The sequence below is a fragment of the Gallinula chloropus genome (genome assembly GCF_964237585.1).
Source record: "Gallinula chloropus genome assembly, chromosome: 2".
Taxonomy (NCBI): Eukaryota; Metazoa; Chordata; class Aves; order Gruiformes; family Rallidae; genus Gallinula; species Gallinula chloropus.
The window spans coordinates 93837021-93858853 of NC_140086.1; the positions used below are offsets into that span (position 1 = coordinate 93837021).

Here is a 21833-nt window from a genome sequence, read left to right on the forward strand (position 1 = left end):
CCAGTTAACAAACACACCGAGGGTGCAGGCAGTATATATACAAAAGGCAGGTGCTGCTTTACCCAACACGTCGTTTTTAAGGTGCTTGATTGATGCTTTAGGGAACGTCGCAACATATACATATGTATGCAGTGTATACAAACCTAAGTGTGTATTAGAAACATAATACAGAACGATATACATTCTGAGATCCCTGATTTAATTCGAGTCTCTTACTCTTAAGAACGTGTTTAAAATACTTCATAAAAAAATATCTACAAAAAAAAGAACCCACGGTAACATTTATACAAAAAAGCTCCAGTTTGTTTGCCTTCCTCCTTTTCCCACCCCCCCCCAAATTGGATTCCAATGGGTTTCATAAGGAGGCCATGTGGACCAGCGAGAGTTTGAACAGCTGTGCATGATGAGACAGCTCTGTTACTTGGTCCACCATCTTCTGCAGGGCGGCGATGTTGGGGTAATGCAAGGCAGCCATCTTGGTGGCCTGAACAACGCTCTTCAGCAGTTCGCACAGCTGGTTGCTGGAGTTCATCACTTTGTTGCATATGTCCTGAGTGGTCACTTGCCTTGTGAGCATGTCCCCAATGAACACCAGCTTGTGAGCGCTCAGAATGACGAATTTGCTGTGAGCCACGAAGATTCGGGGGGGCTGGGAGGTGTTGACGCAACCGAAAAAGGCGTCGATGGCGTTCAGGAGGGAGTTGAAGTGTGTCTCGCACTGGTCGGCATAGAAGAGCAGCAGCTGGCTGTCGCGGGAGGTGGCGGTGCTCCTTGCTGTCTGCAGAGCTTGCGGCGGCTTCCACTTGGAGATGTCGTTCTCCACCGGTTTTGTGATCTCCTGCTCCAGGCGCTGAAACTGGTTGATCTGAAAGACCAATAAAGAACGTTCAAAGAATATTCTTGTTGGACGTTGTGACGTATTACACTCTCATTTTGTGCCTCAGGACATCCACCGGTATCCTTGGTCGGCCCTGTGCTAAATATGAACTGCTGTATGTATATTCTAAGATCTTTTATTTTTGGGGAGTGAGGGGCGATCAAGCACTTTGGTTGCCATAAGCCCAACTGCAGTTCCAAAGAGGAAAACATCTGGAAGACTCTATTTGCATTTAAACACACCTCCCCACCCCACCCCGAAATTTACAGGCTGTCGCTCATCTGGGTTATTCTGAAGCGAGGAGCTTGAGAGATGGATCCGAGTGGCAATGACTCCCACACAACCTTTAAAAGGCTGCCATCTCTGTGGGATTTGGCGATGACAAACCTTTAGCTCTCACCCTCCCCTCCCCGTGCTGCTTGTACCATTTCCTGCCACGCCATACGGCAGCGGCGTGTTGAGGAATTAATTACTAAGAGGCCAAAGTGAGAGCCCTCAACCCGAGGTCAGCTGCTGCGTTTTCAGCACTCAGAGAGATGTGAAGCCGCGTTTAACCCAAGGGCAGCGGCGCTCGCTGAACGGACGTGCAGGCGGCACTGGGTTGCCATTAAGGCGCCAGGCGGCAGGTCAGGGAAGGCCGGTTCTCAAGCTGGTTTTGTGACTGACCCGCTGTGAGACACTGCACGAGCCTCTCCCCTCTGCAGCAAACTTTTCAGACTTGTCTTATTGTATATATGAAGTGGGGCCACTGCAATGGTGCACTGTATTAAAAAATAATTAGTCTCTTAAATTGAGGTGGCTGGAAGTTGTTTTCAAGGGAGAAGCTTATTCCTGCCACTAGAGATGTCATGCCAACACCAAGAGCTGTGGGCATGCTTACACTCAGCTACTAAGTGGCAGTGAGGGCACGAACAGGGCTGAGATGCCAACCTTCTGCACTGCTCCTCTGCAGCAAATCCGCGGGCTGTCTGTGCCATAAGCAATTGCTGACACAGATGTGTGGGGCCAGGAAGGTGCCAGAATCTTGATGTTTGCCGTTTCCCATCTGGAGCAGGACAATGCCTGTCCTCCTCCTTTGCCCTGATAAATCTATTAATGGAGGAGCCTGACGGGCACAAATGCCACTTGGAAAGAAACTAACCTGAAGCTGCTGTTTAGCCAAGACCTAATACCTGCTGTCTTCACCACCTCTTGTCTGGGACATTCCAGTGGTGCGTGCTGGCACACCTCACAACCATGATGCTCGCTTCATCTAACCAGCACTCCCTACGCACAAGTAATGCGGTGTTTCAATGTGGTTACTGCACCCAAGAGAACATACCTGATGGTGCTCTAGCTCCATTTTGCTCTGCTTGATGATATTTTCTTTTTCCAGCAACTCCTTCTGTTGCCTTTCAAACTCCTCTTTCCCCTGTTTTGCAAAACACAAGACACTGTGTTAAGTGAAAACTGCTCCTGAGGTAAATGGCAGCTCTCAAGTCAAGTAACAGGCTGCTTTATGTTGGCTTTCTCACTGGTAGAGCACCACTAAGAGCACGGAGAAGAAAAGGGTAATGTGGCAGGGCAAAAGGCTGTTTCTGTTACATATGCGACCATTCTAACCGAGAGCTTTAGCAGGGGGGTTGGACCCGATGATCTCTCGAGGTCCCTTCCAACCCCTACAATTCTATGATTCTATGATGTCTATTAGTGTGACAAGCTGACTGCCATCTCCTTGCAAACAGCTTTTGCCAAAACAAAACAAGCCTCAGCCATGACTACCTGGCCTTGCACAGAGAAAGGTGTTGGGTTTGCCTACCTGCAGGTGAACGTAGTCATAGTCATCCATCCAGCTCTTTTCTGAGCCCTCGCTGGTGGTGGTGTGAGGGTGCTGGCCTTGACTCAGGAGCGGAGGGAGGGAACTGCAGTGGTTCTGCGCTTTTTCTCCGTGACGCTGCATGTGAGGGTTGTCGTATACGTAGTCAGGGGTGTTCATGATAGTCTCTGGGGTGGTGTTTTTGAAGCGTGAGCTGCTCAGCGCCTGCCTGAAGAGCACCTCTGCGTTGACGCTGATGGTCGTGGTCAGTTGCTTGGCATCGTCTGGGACTGTCCTTGCCACCATGACAAACCGATCCAGGTCATCGCACTTGTTCTGCAGCCTGTTGACAGCTAGAACATTCAAAGACCAGTTGTAGCTGTTCAAGTCGTGACTGGTTTGGGTAAGGATCTGGTGAGAGTCCTCCAACCTTTGCACCTCCCTCCTCATTTTGTTGAGGAGGCTGTGCTCAGACAGGCAGGAAGCATTGGCTGCTGATCCTTTGGCAAAGTGGAGGTACTCCAGCAGCGACTGCTCTACCTTGTCCACTGCAGCGTGAATTTCGTTGATGTGCTTCTCCATATACCCATAAGACCGCCAGTCTGCTGTAACGAAGGCCATGAGGTTATTGACAGCTGTGTCCACCGTCTGCTGGTGGCGATAAAGCCTCTCTATAGCAGTGTCTGGATCAAGGATTAGTCTTTTGTCCTGTGCAGCTGATGCTGAGGAAGAAGAGTCTTTTGATGTTGTTGAAGATGTGGACATGTTACTCCTTGTGCTTCCTGTGCTGGAGAAAGACAACCTATTTATCCCATCAGTCACATCCTGTACGCCTTTAGTGTCTTGGAGGACTTGTGGTGGCACATCATATACACCTTCTCTTCCTTCCGTGATGAGACTTTCAGTGAATCCCACCTGTTGTCCTGGGAATGAAATTCCCCTTGGGGTATCATAAACATCTTTTTGAGGTGCAATTTGCTGCCCAAGAAAATGGTTTTGATGGTTCACAGGGATGTCATAAACGTTCTGTTTCTGTGGCGCTCCATCCAGCAATAGAAGGCTCTCGGGAGGAAATCTGTTCTGTTCTTTCCCGTTGGCTTTGGTGATGGAAGGAGGAATATCGTACACTTCTTCTGCTCTGACACCGTGGCCCACCAGAGTTGAAAATTCCTGCCCATTTTCCCTCAGGCCTGTATCATCTCGGCACGCAGAAGGAGGGGTAGCATAGACCTGAATCACAGAAAGCAAACCGTGAAATCTTTGGCTAGAATAGCAACGTGTTTTATATTTTCCATACAACCTATAAAATGCTGGGATGGAAGATCTGCAATTGACTTTCATGGAGTCAGCTACTTATCCTCAGTTTGACTGAGCATCAGTTTTAACATCTGGCTTTTTAACATTCATCTTGATGCAATTTCTCCTAAGCAGCAAAATCCAAAAAGGCAGCGTGCTGCCACAAAGATAACATGGGTCTATTATCAATTCATACTCTGTAACATTAATAATTTTGACACAGTGCTTTATAAGCCTAAGGAAATCTTTAAGGTACTCAATCTCCTTTTCCTTCAGGCTCATATGTGAACTGTTGTTTAAACATGTCTTTGGTCACACGTTGAAGTACAGGATCTTGTGGAAATAGCATAAAACTTACCCCTTTGGCAGATGGTATGTCATAGACTCCTAAAGCTTTTGCTTCTCCCATGGGAACTGGAAGTGCAGGCCCCTTAACTGATGTAGGGGGAATGTCGTATACCTATAGAAAGCATAAATTGGTTACAGAAATAAGTCACCTCAGGAAAGCTCTGATCTACAATACGTTTTCTTGATTTCCCTGTTTCCTCACAAACAGCCTGAAGATGATCAGAGCTCTTCAACTTTGTTTTGTGTGGGAGAGCTGCGGGGACTTGGCTGCTATTGTGGACAGTTACAAGGAAATGCATTTGCTAGGTCCCCTCTGGGCAGGTATGTGGACAGCAGGCTGGAGAATCACGTCTGACTTCCACCCCAAGGGTTAAATCAAAGCCAGTCCATTACAGATACTTGTAGAGGTGATGTGATCAGAACTGATCAGACCCTCAGAGGACTGAGGAGTAAGCCTGTACTAGTAGACACTAAACTCTCTGAAACTAAGTCTGCCCCTGTCAGCATCACCAATCTGCTTTATCAGGTGCAGTGCGAGCTCTCTTACTAGCACAGAGTACAGCTGTCAGATGTTTCAAGTGTCCCACATGGTGGCATGTCCCAGTGGGTTCTGCATGGGGTCTAGGGCCGCTGTCTGAATGTCCCTTAACCCAGACTTCCCAACAGTTCCAGACATTCGGTGTCAGTCTGCGTTAGGTACTGTTCAGCTTCCATGCTGTCCCCTAGAAGAGCTGCTCTGTCAAAAAGCCTTGGAGAGATGCAGGCTTGGTGAGTTACAGGTCCTGCAAGCATCCACTCCAGATGCCTGTGGTCTTGGGGATTGTATGCTAAGATATACACAAACAAAAATAGCTTTCAAGTTCAGTGACATGGAGCAGCAGAATTGTGGTGAGAACAATTCCCTGCATAGTAGCTATTCATCTGGGCAGTAATTCTACCCCTACGGAGCGAATTACTGTCAACCCTGCAGCAACAAAGGAAGGGAAAGAAACTGTTCCCACACAGCCAGTTTATTCTGTTTAGATACATTCTTTGATCAAAACACGGAAAACAAATGGGACTTCTGTGTTTGGTGTGCTGCCAAATTTCAGTCAGCATCAAATACAACTTTGAAATACTTCTGCACCCTGTGAATAAGCCACTGCATCTAATTAAACCCTATTTTCTCTCTGAAATGAGAGAATGAACTTGCTTTGCTCATAAATGGCTGGTAGAAGTTCATCACCTTTTGTGCCCTGTCAGTGCTGTTGGCAGTTTTATTGATACCTACCACTTGGAGAGGGCGAGTGGGGGGTGTATCATAGATGTCCTTCTGGTATTTGGAAGGGAATTCATAAACATAACCTTGTCCTGACCTGACTGGAGTTATTACCTGTGGGATAGAAAGAAAAAGTGGAAAGGTAAGTCTTTTGAGCATCTTGGCATGTTCTCTCTGTAACTGCACTGGGTATGAACAGTCCAGTACGATTAATAGTCACGCTCTATGTGGCAATGTCAGCAACTCAAGTCTACAGATACTTCTGACAGTTGAACATTGCAACATTACTAGTAGTAGCTACAATGCACCACCTTTCCCTTTCAGACCAGTTCTGACACAGCCGCTTGCCAGTGCTACTGGATCTTCTATCCATCAAGCCCAGAATCTCCAGCAGGTCTAAGAGAGCTCGGTCCCTTCTTCCCATTGACTGTCCATTAGCACAGACCACATGATGCGATGGCTACACTACCCACTCACTGCGATCAGGGTCCAGTCTGCTCCTCCTGCTGAGGTGCTGAGTGTCCCCACTTACTGACAGAGACTTAAAATACCACATTCAGTCTCTGGGAGTCTTCATCTTTTGCTTGTGGAGGTATTGCCCATCTACTCTGGCAGGGTGTCTCATTTACTGTGCTCCACAGCACAACATCCTGGATGACTGTGTGTGAGCTCTGGCTTTGGAAATTCTTCCATAGAAAGGCTATGCTTAAACCTTCTGAAGCAGGAGATTCAGTTATGCTGTCTGTTTGGTTTGTCTATGTTAGTGGCTGAGAGGCTGAGACAGAAATTGTTAAGCCATCCTTGAGGTACATAATGCAAGAACAGACTCAGGGAAAAAAAAAAGCCAACTTTGGATTTTCATTCTTTGACATCTTCTAAACTACCCATAATGACTTCAAATAAAAACTGGTGAAAAATGAATGCCTTGTGTCTTGGACAGCATCTGCGTGATGGAATTTCAATATAGTGCGGTAGAAAAGAAACATTACCTAACCCTCAGAAAGAGCTGGGTTTATAGTGGAAATGCTGACATCTTAACCTCTGCCGGTGCTATTCGGTTCTCACCAGAAAAAATAACACTGTAACCCAAAGGCATGAAATGCTAAATTACAGGGGTGGGTCTGTACAAGACCTGGCTTTGTGCTCAGCTGGGGAGAGTTCTGTACCAGAGCTACCTGCGTGGCTTTGGAAATGTAGGCAAGGCATACAACAGAGTTTCTGTCCCAAGCACTCAGTAAACATCACCATCATTTTTGCAGTGAGGAATCCTACCATCCTGGCCAGACTTCACAGTGAGTTCTGCTTGACTGAGGTCTGCAGGGGAAGTCCCTGACACTAACCTGCTACCTCCTCTGTGCTATGTTAACCACACAGGCTTTCTGTCCTTTTTACCAGCTGCCCCAATGTTGCTGAGCCATCTCTGGCCCTGTACCATGGAACAATCACTGGATTTTCCCCAAGGTAACTGCCACACCAGCGCATGGGCCTGATTCAACGTGAGTGGCCCAAGGCAGTGCGCCTGGCTGACTGTGTGTGGTGGAAGGAGGAACATCCATGCCTGGCAGGCTGGGGAAGAGAGTGGTTTTTGCAGCCACTTTTCTTTGAATTAGCATCAGAGGACAGGAACTGGGAGCAATACAGTCTCCTACTGAATCAGATATGGGGTTAAAAGGGCTTTTATGTATAAGTTTTTTAAAAAGAATCTAAACATTTATTGAATTTATGGCAGACCGTTCGTCTCTCCCAGAGTCACCTACTGCATTGTGAAAGGTACCTACAGACAAAACAAAACTGGAAGCTTCCCATAATAGATCACTCCAGACATTATCCCTCCCAGGCCACTCTTTCATAATACTGGGATTATTTTGTTTGCCTGTATCAACATCGTTTCCTCAAGCTTTTCTGCCAGTGAGGGGTAGCAATCAGACTAGTATAGTTTGCCCTATTTGTTTTGCATCTGGTTTGGTTTTTTTGGGGTGGGGGTTTTTTTGTTGGTTGGTGGGGTTTTTTCGGTTGGGTGCTGCCAGTCAAGTGCTTTCCATCCAAGTCAGGAACAGAAGGATTTCGTTTTAAGCAGTGTTTACTGAGAGGTTCCTTCCAGGGCCTCCAAAATTACAGATAGGGCGTTACTTCAATAATGAGTCACTGGGTGTTTAAAAATGATCCTCTGGGAGAACAGACAATGTACAGTAAAAACAAAGGGCTGTTTCCTGGGTAGCCAGACTCCATAAACCCTTCTGCTGGGAAACTGTTTGACCATCCTAGAGTAAAAAAAAAACCAACAACAAACCAGACTCCTCATGATGGGCAGCTACAAGGCCCATCGCAGCCTTGGAAGAAGGGAGGACCAGTGCACTGCTGCAGTTTGGCTCTGCTTTATCTGCAGGCTGCTGCTGAGCAGGACAAGGCTGGGAGTCAGGTTGTGTCAGGCTCCAAAAATTCAGGTATTGTTCCCCCCCGTGTGAAAATCTATGAACCCTTGCTCAGTTGTGGTCTACTCCAGGAGCTAAACTCTCTCCTAAATCCAGGTCAGGAATCAAATGTGACTATATCTTCTCCAGACCTCAGATGTGTGGTGCTTCTTCCAGTCCTGCCCATGGAGGGTACGTACAGCACCTCTGTAGAAGCAATATGGCACCTCAGTTCTCCAAGGTTTGCACAACACTTCAGTGAGGCCCCTTTGCATAGGCTCACGTAACTGTCCTCCCCATATCACGCCTAAAGTCACGCGGGATATACTGACACTGCTACTCTCTCCTTGCTCAGAGAATGAATTTCCATCAGGAAGCTCAAAGAAAAGTTACAGGCCTCTTGTATCAAAAAGGGAGCTGGTCTGAGCAGCACAGATAGTAAGGCCTGCACAAGTAAAACCACTCGCTCCTGTTTTTACAGATAAATGTGGTATTTTGTTTTGGAAGGAACAGAAGATCCTGTTGTAAAGTAGATGATACCCTTACACAATGGGAGCCTGGAATTTATGTGGAAGAGAAGCCATGTTGGTGCCCAGTACTTACAGAGAGATCCTCCCTCACTCTGCACACAGGAGTACTATGCAGCCACAGTTATTCCTGTAGCTCATCCTTGGAGACCCTTCCCATTTTTCAGAAAAGGCTCACACTCCTGCAAAGCTGCTGGTTTTAGTTACTGTGCTGTGACACGGTCCTAAATAACTATACTAAAGCCAGACTGGCCATGTGAAAGAAGCTGGCTTCACTCAGACCATCAGGACTTCTTTTTTAATCACGTATTTTGACACTTTCACCCTTTCCCAGACTTGCCTAACCTGATGTAGCGGTCAAGCAGGGTCACTCCTTTATTACAGTGAAACTAACCCCTCCTCCGGGTGCTGCTTGCTGTTGTCAAAGGAAGCTGAGGTTGAACCACCAAGTGCCTGATTCTGGGTACTGATGAGTACAGCTGCCTCCAGGGGGGTGCTGTGCCCAGAAGACCTGAGCGATGTATCTGCAGGCCGCGCTCTGGTTAAGGTGCCATTTGTTTTCTAAAGAAAAATGCATCAGAGGCTTTTCTGTCCTCTCCTTTTTTAGGCTGCTGAAACAGTTACACGAAAGACAAGCTATACGAAAATACAACTCTCAGAAATCCAGTGACACCCAGCAACTGCTGAGGTTTGTTCATAACATGCAAGACAATGTTTTTTTCCCCTCCCAGTGACTCAGGTGTATTTTCCTGTGTGGAGAATTATTACCCAGTAACAACATGTTCTGAACCACCTCATCATAAAATCCCCCAAAGTGCTGATCTGTTCTACCCTGAGTACAAGAACGTTTCCTGCTGTACCTCCACTCCTTCCCGTCCAACACATTTCATTACGTTAAAGGTGCCTCTGGACTGCTTGTTCGTAGTCAGTTCAGAACAGAAGCTGCTTGTCATGAAAACACATTCCTGAGTGGTCATTTTTTAGCAGTAATTAAGAGAATAACCAGGCTGTTTGATGAAGGGAAAACACGGCGCATTTCTTCTGACTCTCATGTCCCCAAGCCATAACTTCCTACCCAACCCAGTATTTTTAGAAGTAACTTTTGATTTCAGGTATTCACCCATAAATGTATTCATTGAACTTGCTGCTTCCAAGTGGAACGCTCAGCCCTTTCAACACACTGTTCAACCTTTTTTTTTTATGGGCTTGAATGTCTGATAGCAGTTTAGTTTTGAAGAGGGACATCAGAAGGAAGGAGGTGACTGCAATAGAAAAGTTCCCCTTCTCTCACTTCTGGAACAGGGAGAGCAGTCCACTCTGGTACTTCAGAATTTCTTTCACTGAAGCTTCAGACCTCATGACAATTCTTTTACCTCTCCTCTTTTAGGAATGCCTGTGGTCATCTGAGTTTAAATAATCCTGCATTTCAGACCAGCAATTTTCTTTGTTTACACGTTAAAGGAAACAGATGGTGTTCCCACAAACTATCCAGCCTAACATTCTCAAAACATCGTTAACCACTTAATCCATGCAGAACAACTAAGGGGGACCAGGTTTGGCTCTGGTGAAACATGTAATGAGCCCACTTCAAACTTTCAGCACTGCAAAACAAAGGCAATCGAGCAGAAAAGTTTGTTCTGTTCTTGCTGAAGACCATGCCATTCCAAAAGCAATTACTCTGGTCTTTCCAATGGCATGTTCCTAACCAGGAAAAACAGCTGAATGTGCATGTATTTTGCAAAATATCCAGTCCTGTGGTTCATTAAATCTCCCTTCCTTAAATATAAAGGGGGAAAAAAATCCATTCTATTTCTTCTAGGATCAAAATGGAAGTTACACCGCAACAGAGCACATTCCTAACTAAGGCAGCAACAAGACAGTTTCCCTGCTTGCAGCAGACGTGCAATACTCTAGTTCACATCGTGTAACAAGGACAAAGTGTTAATCAACCTGTAGTGAAAGCCAACAGAACTACTTTAACTTTATAGCAGTACTGCAGAGGGCAGAATTCAGCCTGTTCCCATCAACAGTAATGCCCGACATGGGGAATGATGGGAAATAAGCTTCACCAAGTTTTACAGGTGAGAGAACTGAAGTGGAGGCACGTTCCACCTCCACAACACCTTGCCCCAAACCACAGGCAAATGGGAACTGAAAAGGCCACTCTATTTCCCAGTATGGCCTCTTAACCCCAAGAACCTACTGACCCCTGCTGACTGCTTTTAAGAGATGAGTGGGTTTTTTTAAGGGATACCAAAGAAGAGGCACGTAAGGTCATTTTTATGTATTTATTCTAAATCTGCATGAAGAATTGTATTAAGGTATGTTTCCTCTCCTCTTCAACCCATGGGTAACTCTCAGCAGGTGATGAACTACTGCTGTCAACTGCTAATCTCAGCTGTTAGTCCTGTATCTATTAAAATCAGTTATAGCTCACCCTGGGAAGAGTGCTGCCTTGGAGGAGGCTAAGTGGCAGTGTATAAAATGGGGCTGTTGTAAAGCTTGGACTTTGGAAAAAGGAAGCAAAATGTAAGTAAAAGAGCGTGCTTGTTTTCTGGTGTAAAGTATGTCTGTAAAACAAGCTCTAGTTGTGGAAGTTCCTCTTAGGTAGCTAAGAGCTATCTGGCTCATCTCAGGCTTGTAAGGTGAATAAAACAGCTGAAAGGGATTTGGGGAAGTTGTAAGAGAGAATTACTCTCTCAAACTCCTAGTCCTTTATAAAGCAGTGGCAGGAGCTGTCAAATGAGGCTGCATCAGGCAGTGAGCTCCCCCTTGGCCGTACTTTCTGTTTTGCTGCTTGTGCTTAAGAAGCCTGGTGTGTTCTCCTTAAAGGTCTTATTTTTTTCCTTGGGGAAGGCTCTGTGGTTGAGTTGAACTGCAAGAGGGTTGTGTTTAAGTCTGGAAGGCAATGTGTGTATTTGAAAGAACTTGGTTAGCTGGCTGAAACTCGGTCCTCTTTATAGAAAGTACATGGTGTTTCCTATCTTATGCAAGTTGTATCAAGATTTCCAGTGACTGATAATGAATTTCCTGATAGCAATTACCCATTGTATTGCTCAGTACAGTCTGCTGTAAAAATGATCAAAGATATATTTATGAAGCAGTAGCCCCCACTTATTTGCTGTATATGGTGATGTACAAAGTGTTTCCTAGCCATCAGTGAGTAAAGGCTGGGGCTTCATCAAATGTGCTAAGGGTACTTACTCTTTTAAATGTTTGGCTTTGTAAGTTGCTGTAGGCCTTGGGACTATAACATCATAACATTTTGTTCTAAAACAAACAATGTATGAACACAGGCTCACTACAAAATTTTCCAGTAGTGTATTTTCTGCTGAGACTGAACTGTTGGAGAGGTTTTGATCAAAGTTCACAAGCTGAAAGAGAGAGGAGGAAGACTATGGAGGTATTCCTTCTAATAGACCAGGCTTGTAGTTGCAACTATGAGTTGGTTGGTTGTGCTATGAGTCCAAACCTTCTGCGAAGGCAAGAGGAAATTAACAGAAATTTGTATGTTCTGTTTTCTTGGGCCAAGCAAACTATCAGCTCCTTCATGTGGTAGGAAGGAGGTGTGGTATTAACACAAATAGTGCTGCTTTTCTTGAACACTGGTGTTTCCCCATTGAATTTTCTGAGAAGATTCAGATGTATCACAATAAAGTTACATGACAAATACTATCCTAATACAGAACTGATTTATTTCTTGATGTTGCTTCCAGCTTGAAAATTTTCCTATGCTTTATGTCCGTTTGCTGCCCAAGAACAATACCTATGAAGATCTGCTTTTCTGCTGTAACTGTAGGCACTGTCAGGGCTGAAGTGTGTCCAAATGCCACTGATTCATGGTGTGTTAAATTAAAAATGCTTAAGTTTGCAAGCTGAGGCATTTAAGCAGAAGCTTTTAAGTGTGGCTATGAAGTGTCTCACCAATAGATGCCCAGTCTTAAAAAATGCCCCTGTGGTCCTGTAACGCAAGTTACGAGAAGTAATGAAAATGAGCGTTACACTCCTCTACTTCAGAGGTCATGTTATTTCAACCAAACTTGTTAAAGTTTTGGGCTGTGAGCCTTGAAAATGTAGAGAAGAACTTGTGAAACCAACTTGAAATAAAAAACGTGCAACTGCAAGCTGGCCTCGTTTCAAACCCTCAACTACTGACACTCTAACTTCTGGTGTGACCTTTTCCATTAACCAGCATACACAAGCAGGTTCATTACTCTATTTTTCAGGTTTGTGCTTTTCCTAAATCTAAAGGTTTATTGTCTTTGCAAGCAACGATGGAGTTACACAAATGACCTAAGCTCTGAGTAGTGTATGGTGCCAGGGCTGTATCAGATGAGGGGGAATGATGCTGACTTGCACAAGTGGTGGCTTTGGATTACGGTGTTGAATTCTTGCTTGCTGCTGGTGTTTGTGATGAGAAACCAAATGTGGGTACAAAGGTCTCACTCTCTTCAGACCTTACTGAAGGAGCAGAACAAGGCATAAAAAGAAAAAGCTCCTGCTCTCACTTGCAGCAACTCCAGGGCTTTCTGCCAGTTGTTATGAGCAACACTTCTGCTGGCTTCCAGGATTGGTGCTGTCTGGGCTTGAGTTGCAAAGCTAACTGGGAAGGGGTATTTCCTGGCATCATGGAGTCATTCGTGCTTTCAAAATGTGATTAAAAAGAGTCAAACCAACCAAAGGATGTTGTGTTTTTCAGAGGAAGAGAATGAGACAGACGAGCAAAACATACCCATTGTTATTTAACTCTCAGCATTTTTAAGATGTGGAAGAGGATTATTTGTCCAGTGCTCTTGCTAAGAGTTTTACCAGTGCCATCCCATGACAATTACTCCTTTTTAGCAAGAGAGAGTGACATCACCATTTCTGCATGTGTTGGCCAAGAGGGCTGACAGTACTGGTGATAGGACAGGCGTGTGTTCTGAAACAAATGTCTGTTGGATAGATCTTGCGGAGAAACAAAATCCCCAAATTATTGTGTGATAAGTTGTTCCAGCGGAGAAATATGTCTATCTGATAAAGCACTCTCTGGAAACCTGTGATTAAATTTGAGCTGGAGTTTTGATTAATGAGTAGTGTGTGGCGAAACTCAGCATCTTGGCTGTTTGGTGTCTCGCCCGTGGTAGATACTTAGAGCAGCAGTACTATCACTGCTATTTAAAAAAGAACGGAAACGTTTCATGCCAGACCTGTGGAATAATGATGTTCTGACACTAATCACTTTTCCTCCAAAACAAAACATCTACAGAATCATCAAATGGCTGCAAACCTTTAGACATCGATAGGACTGTGTTTTATGACCATCAGTAACCTGTCTTCATCTACCCGTTTCCTACCTCCGGAAGCCAAAGCTTCTTCCTTCCTTCCTCCGCTCTTTGAGTAATCAGTTTTCCACTCATGAGTTTGTAAAATGCTGTGCCTGGGCTTTTAGTGCTTACAGGGCAATTTAGATTACCCCAAATTAGTATTTGATTAGTGCGTGTTCAGGTGTCATCAAAGGTGCAGTTAGGTTTCTAACCACAAAGAGCCTGGAGCTTGCACTTTTCTTTTTATGATTATTCTTTTTTTTTTTTTTAGCCTAAGGTCTGATCCTGCCCTTGTGCCTATCTAGGCAGGTCTGTGGCCCTGGGGACCTCAGCTGTTGGATGAGACTGCAGTACTGGCCTTTCTTCTAATACTACAGGGTAAAAATGCATGCCTCTGGTCTACAAATCGAACTGATTAAAAAGAGCCCTGCACTTAGGGAGAAGTAGGGAGTAATGTTGACCTCATATGTTTGCTCAGCTTAATAAAATGCAGTCTTTTTCTTAAAATACTGCTCTACAAATCACATGGGTGACTAACTACTGCTTACTCTGACTTGTGGATGAGGGTTTCTTCACTTGGTGGTTTTCATGGCGACCACTAAGGATAGATTAACTGCACAGGTTTTTTTATCAGTAAAATGGCTTTTCTCCCATTAACATCGCATGGAAAGTTACAAGTGAAACTCCTGAGTCTGAGGAAAAGGCTGTGTGCTGTTTTTTCCTGGTGAGTTTTCACTGAATTTGAGATAATTTAATCCTTGAAAGCGTGCCTGATGAAACAGGGCACTGAGTGTTGAGGTACATGAGCATTCCTGCTGCACTAGGTGTATTTGCTGTGTGTTCAGCACTTTTAACACTGAAGTGGTGTTTTGTTATGAGGGATACAAATCCCTGGAGTAGAATAAATATATAATGGGAAAGCAGAAGAAAAGCAGGACTGTAAGATGACTGTTTGGGCTAGTTAAATAAACCCTATCACAAGAAGCTGTGTTATTTCAGACTTGAGGGTAAATGGGGACGTTATTCTACCTTGGAAGGCAAACAGATTTTGCCAAAAAGAATGGGAGCATCTCTAGTATTTTGTTGGCAAAATCTATCTGTCCCACAACTCTTTACTGTGCTTAACCTATGTCTCCTATTTTATAAATGTGGAAATAGGCAAGAAAAATAATAATGTAAAGGCATTCTTATTTTATAGAACCACACACTGGTTGGGATTAGAAGGGACCTTAGAGATCACTTAGTTCCAACCTCCCTGCCTTGGGCAGGGATGCCCTCCACTAGACCAGGTTGCTCAATGAAACCAGTGTTATGTGCAGCAGTTTGTTTCTTCCCAGCTAAGACAGTGCTGGTTTAATTGGAAGGAGAAACATCGTAATGTGGTTAAGCGGCTTCTGCTACTGAAGTCTGTGCCAGAACCGTCGGGGTGGTGCTGCCTGTGGGGGGGCGTTTCCATTTTCTCATGGATTCAACCAGTATGACTCTGTTCCCTTGTCTTTATTTACATTAATGTCCCTTCTGGTAGCTGTGGCTTACCCAAACCAGGATAAAGGTGGAGATCACAGGATGGTGGGGTGTGAAACCCTGATCTGTCAAGGGTATGTTTATACTCTGAAACTGGCCTGGGTGTTCCCATGTGATAGAGTCCCCTCCCTGTTCTGCCTTACCCACTTTTTTAAAAGGTGGACGAATCTGAGTGTTTTCTGAACTGCACAGTTCCAGTTCAAACAGACCAACAAACAAAAAAGCTGGTGTGTCCCAGCTGGCATTAATCTCTACTTGCCCGAGTCAGTCCCTGCCTTGTGGGAGCTGTGCTTCAGGCCTGGCAACCCCCGCAACACAGCCTCTCCCTGTGGCCTATCAGCCTCATACTCTGCTTTGTCCTCATTTCCCTTGATCAAAATTTCTCCTGAAAGCTAGTAGTTGTTAGAGAAAGCTTTCAGAATTTGTCAAAACAGTTTTCCAACAAAGAAATATTTCCCTTAAACTTTTTTTTTTTGCCAATGCTATTTTCAGGGTGGCAGGGATGGCCCAATGGATCTGTCAGTGGAAACACTGAACTAGAAAAAGAGTATTTAAATTACAGTGGTGACTTATTTTTTTCCACATAGCTGCCTCTGCTTTAAGGTTCATGTGTGAACTAATGATTAATTGCAGAGGCAAAATAGACTCAAAGCAGTCTGTACTGAATGAGTTTCTCTCATAACTACTCCCACACACTTTACAGATGAGATTGCCAAGGTGCAAATACACCACTCCATGGCAATGATAAAAACCCAGGTTTCCTGAATGTCAGATTTGTCTGAAGGTTCCTTCTCTCTGCTGGTTGCAAAGAGTAAGTTTGAAGGCAGACCACAGAAATAAGGAATAAATTGAAAGATAAGGGTTTTGCATTATGGTTCTCAGATACTCTTCACACTTAAGCGTGTTAACAGGTACAGAAGGCTTCAGCTAAGCAAAGCTAATTTTAAAATATCCCTTGTTATCTCTGTCATTTTAGGGTGAGTTTTAGAAGGTAGTATTTTTATTTGACAGAAGGAGCCAACACAGCTCTCTTGTCAACAACTACCTTGGCCAGAATCCATTCATCATTGTAATTACCTGCCTCAGGACTCCTTTTTAACTTGCTTTGCCTTTCTGGCTGAGGAGACGTGTTACCTCAGCGCAGCTTTATAACGTGCCTGCTGTTGATTTACTGTTGCTTGAGGCTAGACAATTCCTGCCTGACAGCAGTTCCTAAGCTTTGCCTGTAACACTTGTATGGCAGCCAAACCACAGGTTTGCACAAGGAAAACGGGCAAACATGCACAGAAATGGATAGGATAAAAACTACTGATGGTCCTGCTCTGAATGGCATCTAGAGGACGTGGTTTCCTCTTGCTACCCAGTGGTTTCTTCTGATGAAAAGAAGGCAGAGTGGCTCACAAGTCACTGGGGCAGGAGTCACAAGTTGGAGAAAAGAGACTCATTTCTTTGGAAGTCAGAGCAAAGATTTTTCAAAATTGAATGCTTAAGACTTCCAGCTTTCCTTAATACTAAGGATCCTTTCAATTGATCCCTAGATGAGGATGTGGAGGACAGACCATTTCTTCAGACAAAGGAGACTAGTGCTGAAAGTGCTTCCCTTCAGGCTCCTCTTTTGCAAAGGCATTAGGAAATAGTTAAAAAGCAATAAAAAAAGCACTTTTGCAAGGTCAGGATGAACAGACTGGATTAAGTTTTACCTTGTCCTCCTCCTTAGGAGCCTGGAGTTTTCTCCTATATACCATAGTTTCAATCCCAGTGGGTTCATTTTAGTGTAGAACCGTGCAATTCCAAAGGGCCAGAGAGATGCCTGTATCTGCTCAAAGCAGGACATTGCCATGAGGTTTGCAACCCAGCAAGCCTGCCAGTGAGTCTTGGGGGTCTTACGCTAAATGCGTTTAAAATGAGGATTAAAGTGATTTCAGTCTAAGTAAGAAGAGATGGTTAATGCTAAGCAGGTTGGTGGCTACTTTGCTGAGGGTAAAACGCTGTATAAATGTGTGTGTTTAAGGCAGGTTTTATGCAGGATGTCCTACTAGCAGGAGAGGGTGGGAGGAGGGACAAGAGACCACACGCAGTTGGAGCATTTCCTACCATTCATGCAGAATACATGTGCACGCATCGTACGATGCCAACAGTCATTCAGATGGGACGGGCCCTAAGATTAAAGTACAGAGCACTAATTCCAAGCTTGGGCTTCCCAAGGGACTATAGTGCAGCTCTGCAGTGTGGTGCATCTCCTGTGGCCCAAGCTGACTAGCTGAGGCAGCTACCCTGGAAGGTATCTAAATGCTACTGTGTACGTAGGTAAGGCATACTGCCCTGAAAAAGATATCACTGTTTCTAGTCTATAGGGAAAGATAGAGAGAAAAGATGTGAGATTTCTCAAGAAAACCCACGTAACTGATCTAACAAAGATCCTATCTCTATCTGTACAGCAAGTGCAATTTTCTGATTTTTATCTTCCTGCACACCCTACAAAGCACAGTGGTGGAGAAGCTGAGCAGACAAGCCTCTTTATAATTTGCCTTGGAATGATATCACAGATACCTTTCCCTTGCTCAGAAGGAAAACAAAATACATTTCTTCTTATCAAGAAAAATGAAATTATAACAAGGAAATAAAAGCATTAGAAGATGTCTTTCCAAAGGCATGATATGAAAAAGGCTGAGTTGGGGGTGATGGGGTGGGGGGTGGGGAGAACCCAAACCACACTATGGTGCAATCTAAATTAGGAGATGAAAGTTTAAGCCAGCCAGGAACTTTCTGACAGATGTCATCTGCTCATATAACTTGGATGTAAATACTATGCTTTAAGCTCTAAAGGTAAGGAGGATGCTGATAGCTGCAACTGTTGAGCTTGGAATGGAGGGACTGTAGGAACTTCTTAGCTTGACAATAAGGTGCCTTTGATGGCCAGGAGCATCTCTCTCTTCCCTCAGGTACCTTCCCTAACCCCTTCAGCCACATATGGGGTGTCAGCAGGCGGGGGAGCCCAAGAGCAACAGCAGGACTAAGATGGGGACCCATATAATGCAACACCTCTCACTGGAGCCTTGAGAGCTCTCTGCTGCTGCAGTAATGGCTGCATCATGCAGCTGCTGCAGCTTCCATTTTCAGTCAAGAAATCTGGCTGTAAATGAACATCAAGTGCACCCTTATAAACTTTAGGTTTGGCATTAAGACATCCCTCGTTATCATCATCCTCTTGCTCCCTCACTCTTCCAAGTATGGCCCTTGTCTCATCAATCATTGCTTTCTCTTTGTAGTTTAGACCCATTGAGACTTCTGCAGCAAGTCAGTACATAATTTTTAATTAAACAGAAATTACTTGGGCAGATGATGTAACTGTTCATTAACTTGTGGGTGAGCTAATCTTACTGCAGCAGCTCTCTGCTGAGCATGTAATGCCAGAGCGCCATAGGCCAGATGTGCTTCAGCCTCCCTGGGGAGACTGTGAGGACAGGAGATCACATACCTCCCCTCACTTGTAGCAGCTGTGGTAGCACCGCTCCAAAGTGCTCTGCTGTGTTCTCAGTTGCAAATTAAGCTGTTAAGAAGCCTTTCTTTTCCTCCCACAGCAGCAAAGTTACTGCTGTAACTTTATAGCCTTCCTGTATCTTAACTATCTAAAAAGCCCACAGGCTGTCACTAGACATTAATCATTTCACTGGTGGTCAGCACAAGTGACCCGCTCTGGAGCTAAGGCAGGAAAGCAAATGCAACGCACCTTGTTACTCAACGCTGGACCGTCAATACATCTCTGCACGGAGGGTGGCACCTGGTAAATATCTTGTCCCACTACACCATGACCAGTGGGTATTTGGTAAATCCCCTGGTTCAGGTGGGAAGGTGGCACTTGGTAGACCGGGTCCCGTGCTGAGGCGTGTGAGTTTGGTACTTGGTAGATCTTTTGCTGGCTGAAGGACTGATGCGTCAATCCCGAATTGGGCATATCCTGGGCAGAGGGACTGTCCTGTACCACCGGACCTATCAGGAGTTTCACACGGTTGCCTGGAACGATGCCTTGCCGGCCATGCAAGGAGCAGAGCCACCATCCTTCAAGACCTTTAGTGTTTTGTTCTATCACCGTCAGAATGTCTCCTTTGCGGAAGGCCAACTCTTCGGCGCATTCGGGGACGTTATCGTACAGGGCTCTTGCCATAAGATTCTGTAGAGGGGAAAAAAGGTAAGAAAAACAGATGAAGAAAGAAGTCAGGATCTTTCTAAAGCTTCAGGTGTGATCTAGGTGGAAGGAAATAAAAACTGAATTTGGGAAAGTGTGCAGAAAATCAAAACAACACAAAATACTGCAGCACAGGATTCCTCTGTCCCAGTTCGGAGAAATGAGAAGTTTATGCATTAGCAACACTGCTAGTGAGAGCTTTTCCAGTAACTCTAGGTCAGATAGGAGCTCCTTATATGGTCTGTTCACCTGGACAGAAGTCAGGAGGGTTCTGCTCTTGGCATTGAGATGCTCCTCCTGTGACTGGGAGCTTGTACCTTCATCTCTCTTGACACTGATTTCCCTATTTATGTGTTCTGCATACCACTACAGCTGCCTGGTTGGTATTTAAAATAAACCCAACAACCAACTGAACTAGACTCTTGGGGAAATAATCCAAAACAGTTGTTTTCAAACATTTCTGCATTAGCAGGGTCTCAGAAGACCTTCCAGTAGAGGTGCAGTTTCACACAGAATCACAGAAGGGTGGGGGGTTGTAGGGACCTTTGGAGACCTAGTCCAACTCCTCTGTCAGAGCAGGAAATGCTGCTAAATGTTTAGATGCTAATGAATAAAAATAAATGCAGGTAGAAGCTGAATGTCCTTGAAGAAAATCCTGGTCAGCTGAAGGAAACAGTTGGTCTGCAAAACATCTATGCATATAATGGTCAAAAAGGCTGGACCTTAGTCCCAGGGGCTGGGGACTTGGTTTCAACAGGCTTGCAAACAGTGGCCCTGTTAGTGTGAAGACGGGGCTGGCTTTTTTAGAGCTGCCAACTGCAGACTCAGGGATTTGCGGACCACTTGGTGAGGAAAACCTGGCCTCAAATACAAATTGATAGTATGTCAGAGTTTCTTATCAGTGATGCTCGTGTTTGTAGGTAGTGCTGTGCCCTCATGTGCAGCTTAACAGCTACAAAGCTTCTTCCCCCTCCCTGCTGGACCCGACAACAACAAAACACACACACAAAAAACCCACCACAAGAAAAACCCCAACCAATAACAGCAACAGTCCCATGCAACCATGAATAAGCAAGGGACAAGATTCTTCTAAGTCCCACTCTCTGGAGAAAGATCTTGAAGATAATGATATTTTTACAACCCCAGCTGGAGCCATGCCTTTGCCACTGGGAAAGCTGTACTAGCCTGTGTGTCCTTGGGTCAAACAGCATAAGAATGTAGGCACCAAGCGTTGCTGCAGAGCGCATCTGTATGTCTGAGGACAGCCAAGGGGTGTCTTCACGCTGCACCTACATCGTTTCAGCATTCTTGTATGCGCTGTGGTTAATATATACAAGACAGCAGTAAAATGCCACACAGAGAACTTCACACAGGGAACCCGCAAGCACTGAGGCAGCGTTTCAGGTGGCTTGCCCTGACCTCCATTGTGTTGTGGCTGCGCTGTGAGCAGCACCTCTGAGAAGCAGCCGACCCTGACTCGATGTAAGATTGCGGCCTGTGCGGTACAGATGTGCGAGTGGCAAGTGCCGTCTCCTCACACGGGCTGCACCGGCCGCCTTCCCTCTTTCTTTGCAGGCCCGTATGGTGCACCCAGCTGTGAATAACCGGCCAGGCTGAGGTATTCAGCGGAAGGTGGGCAGGGTGGCTGTACTGACATTCTTGGACCCCTCACAAAGGCCGTGAACGTTTAATTTCTTGGCTCTGGTTAGGTTTCCAGACGCGCTGGCAACAACTGCGCCATGCCGGCCTGCTTCTCGGTGAAGGCAGCTGAGATGGGTATAAGCTAATTGCAAGCACTTGAAAAAAATACAGGGAGCCCTGGATCTGGAGCGTTCCAAGATGAAGTATTTGGATGGAGTACACAAACTGAAATGGTGCTAAGCCACTGTAAGATAGGACACGCAGCTGCTGTGAAGATTTATCTTCCCTCTGTTAAAGGGACAGCATCAAGTATGGTTTAGTAGTTTTATCTGTCATTTAGCCCCCTCCTTGGACATGTAAGACCTTTCTGTTTTTTAAATCTCCAACTTGTTTTATCTTTTCCCATTGATATACTCTGATGTTTTCCCATCATCTCTGTGCTTCACCAAGACAGCAGGCTTCCATTTGACCTTGCTCAGTAAGTGTTGCATACAGCCAGGAGGTTGTATGAAGGGCTGACCGGTGGGTGGAGATAAAGGGAAGCTCAGATGTCACATAAAAGGTGAATATGCTTTCCCCAAGACATGGTGTTGAAACAGAGTGTATCAGATCAGTTTTCTCTTCTCAAAGGTATGAGAAACACTGGCTTTGCCTTTCATCAGCA

The 21833-nt window shown here is 45.1% G+C and overlaps 1 protein-coding gene across 1 annotated transcript; it reads right to left on the bottom strand.

Annotated features, from left to right (window-relative positions):
* Positions 1 to 276: 276 nt before the first annotated feature.
* On the bottom strand, positions 277 to 20953 carry NEDD9 (neural precursor cell expressed, developmentally down-regulated 9; the record flags this gene model as incomplete). The annotated part of the gene is made up of 7 exons (XM_084260637.1): positions 277 to 865; positions 2199 to 2288; positions 2676 to 3902; positions 4327 to 4428; positions 5587 to 5688; positions 19073 to 19513; positions 20948 to 20953. 7 exons carry the CDS (start codon positions 20951 to 20953, stop codon positions 356 to 358), a joined length of 2478 nt encoding a protein of 825 aa, XP_084116763.1. The 3' UTR covers positions 277 to 355.
* Between the last annotated feature and the right edge of the window lie 880 nt (positions 20954 to 21833).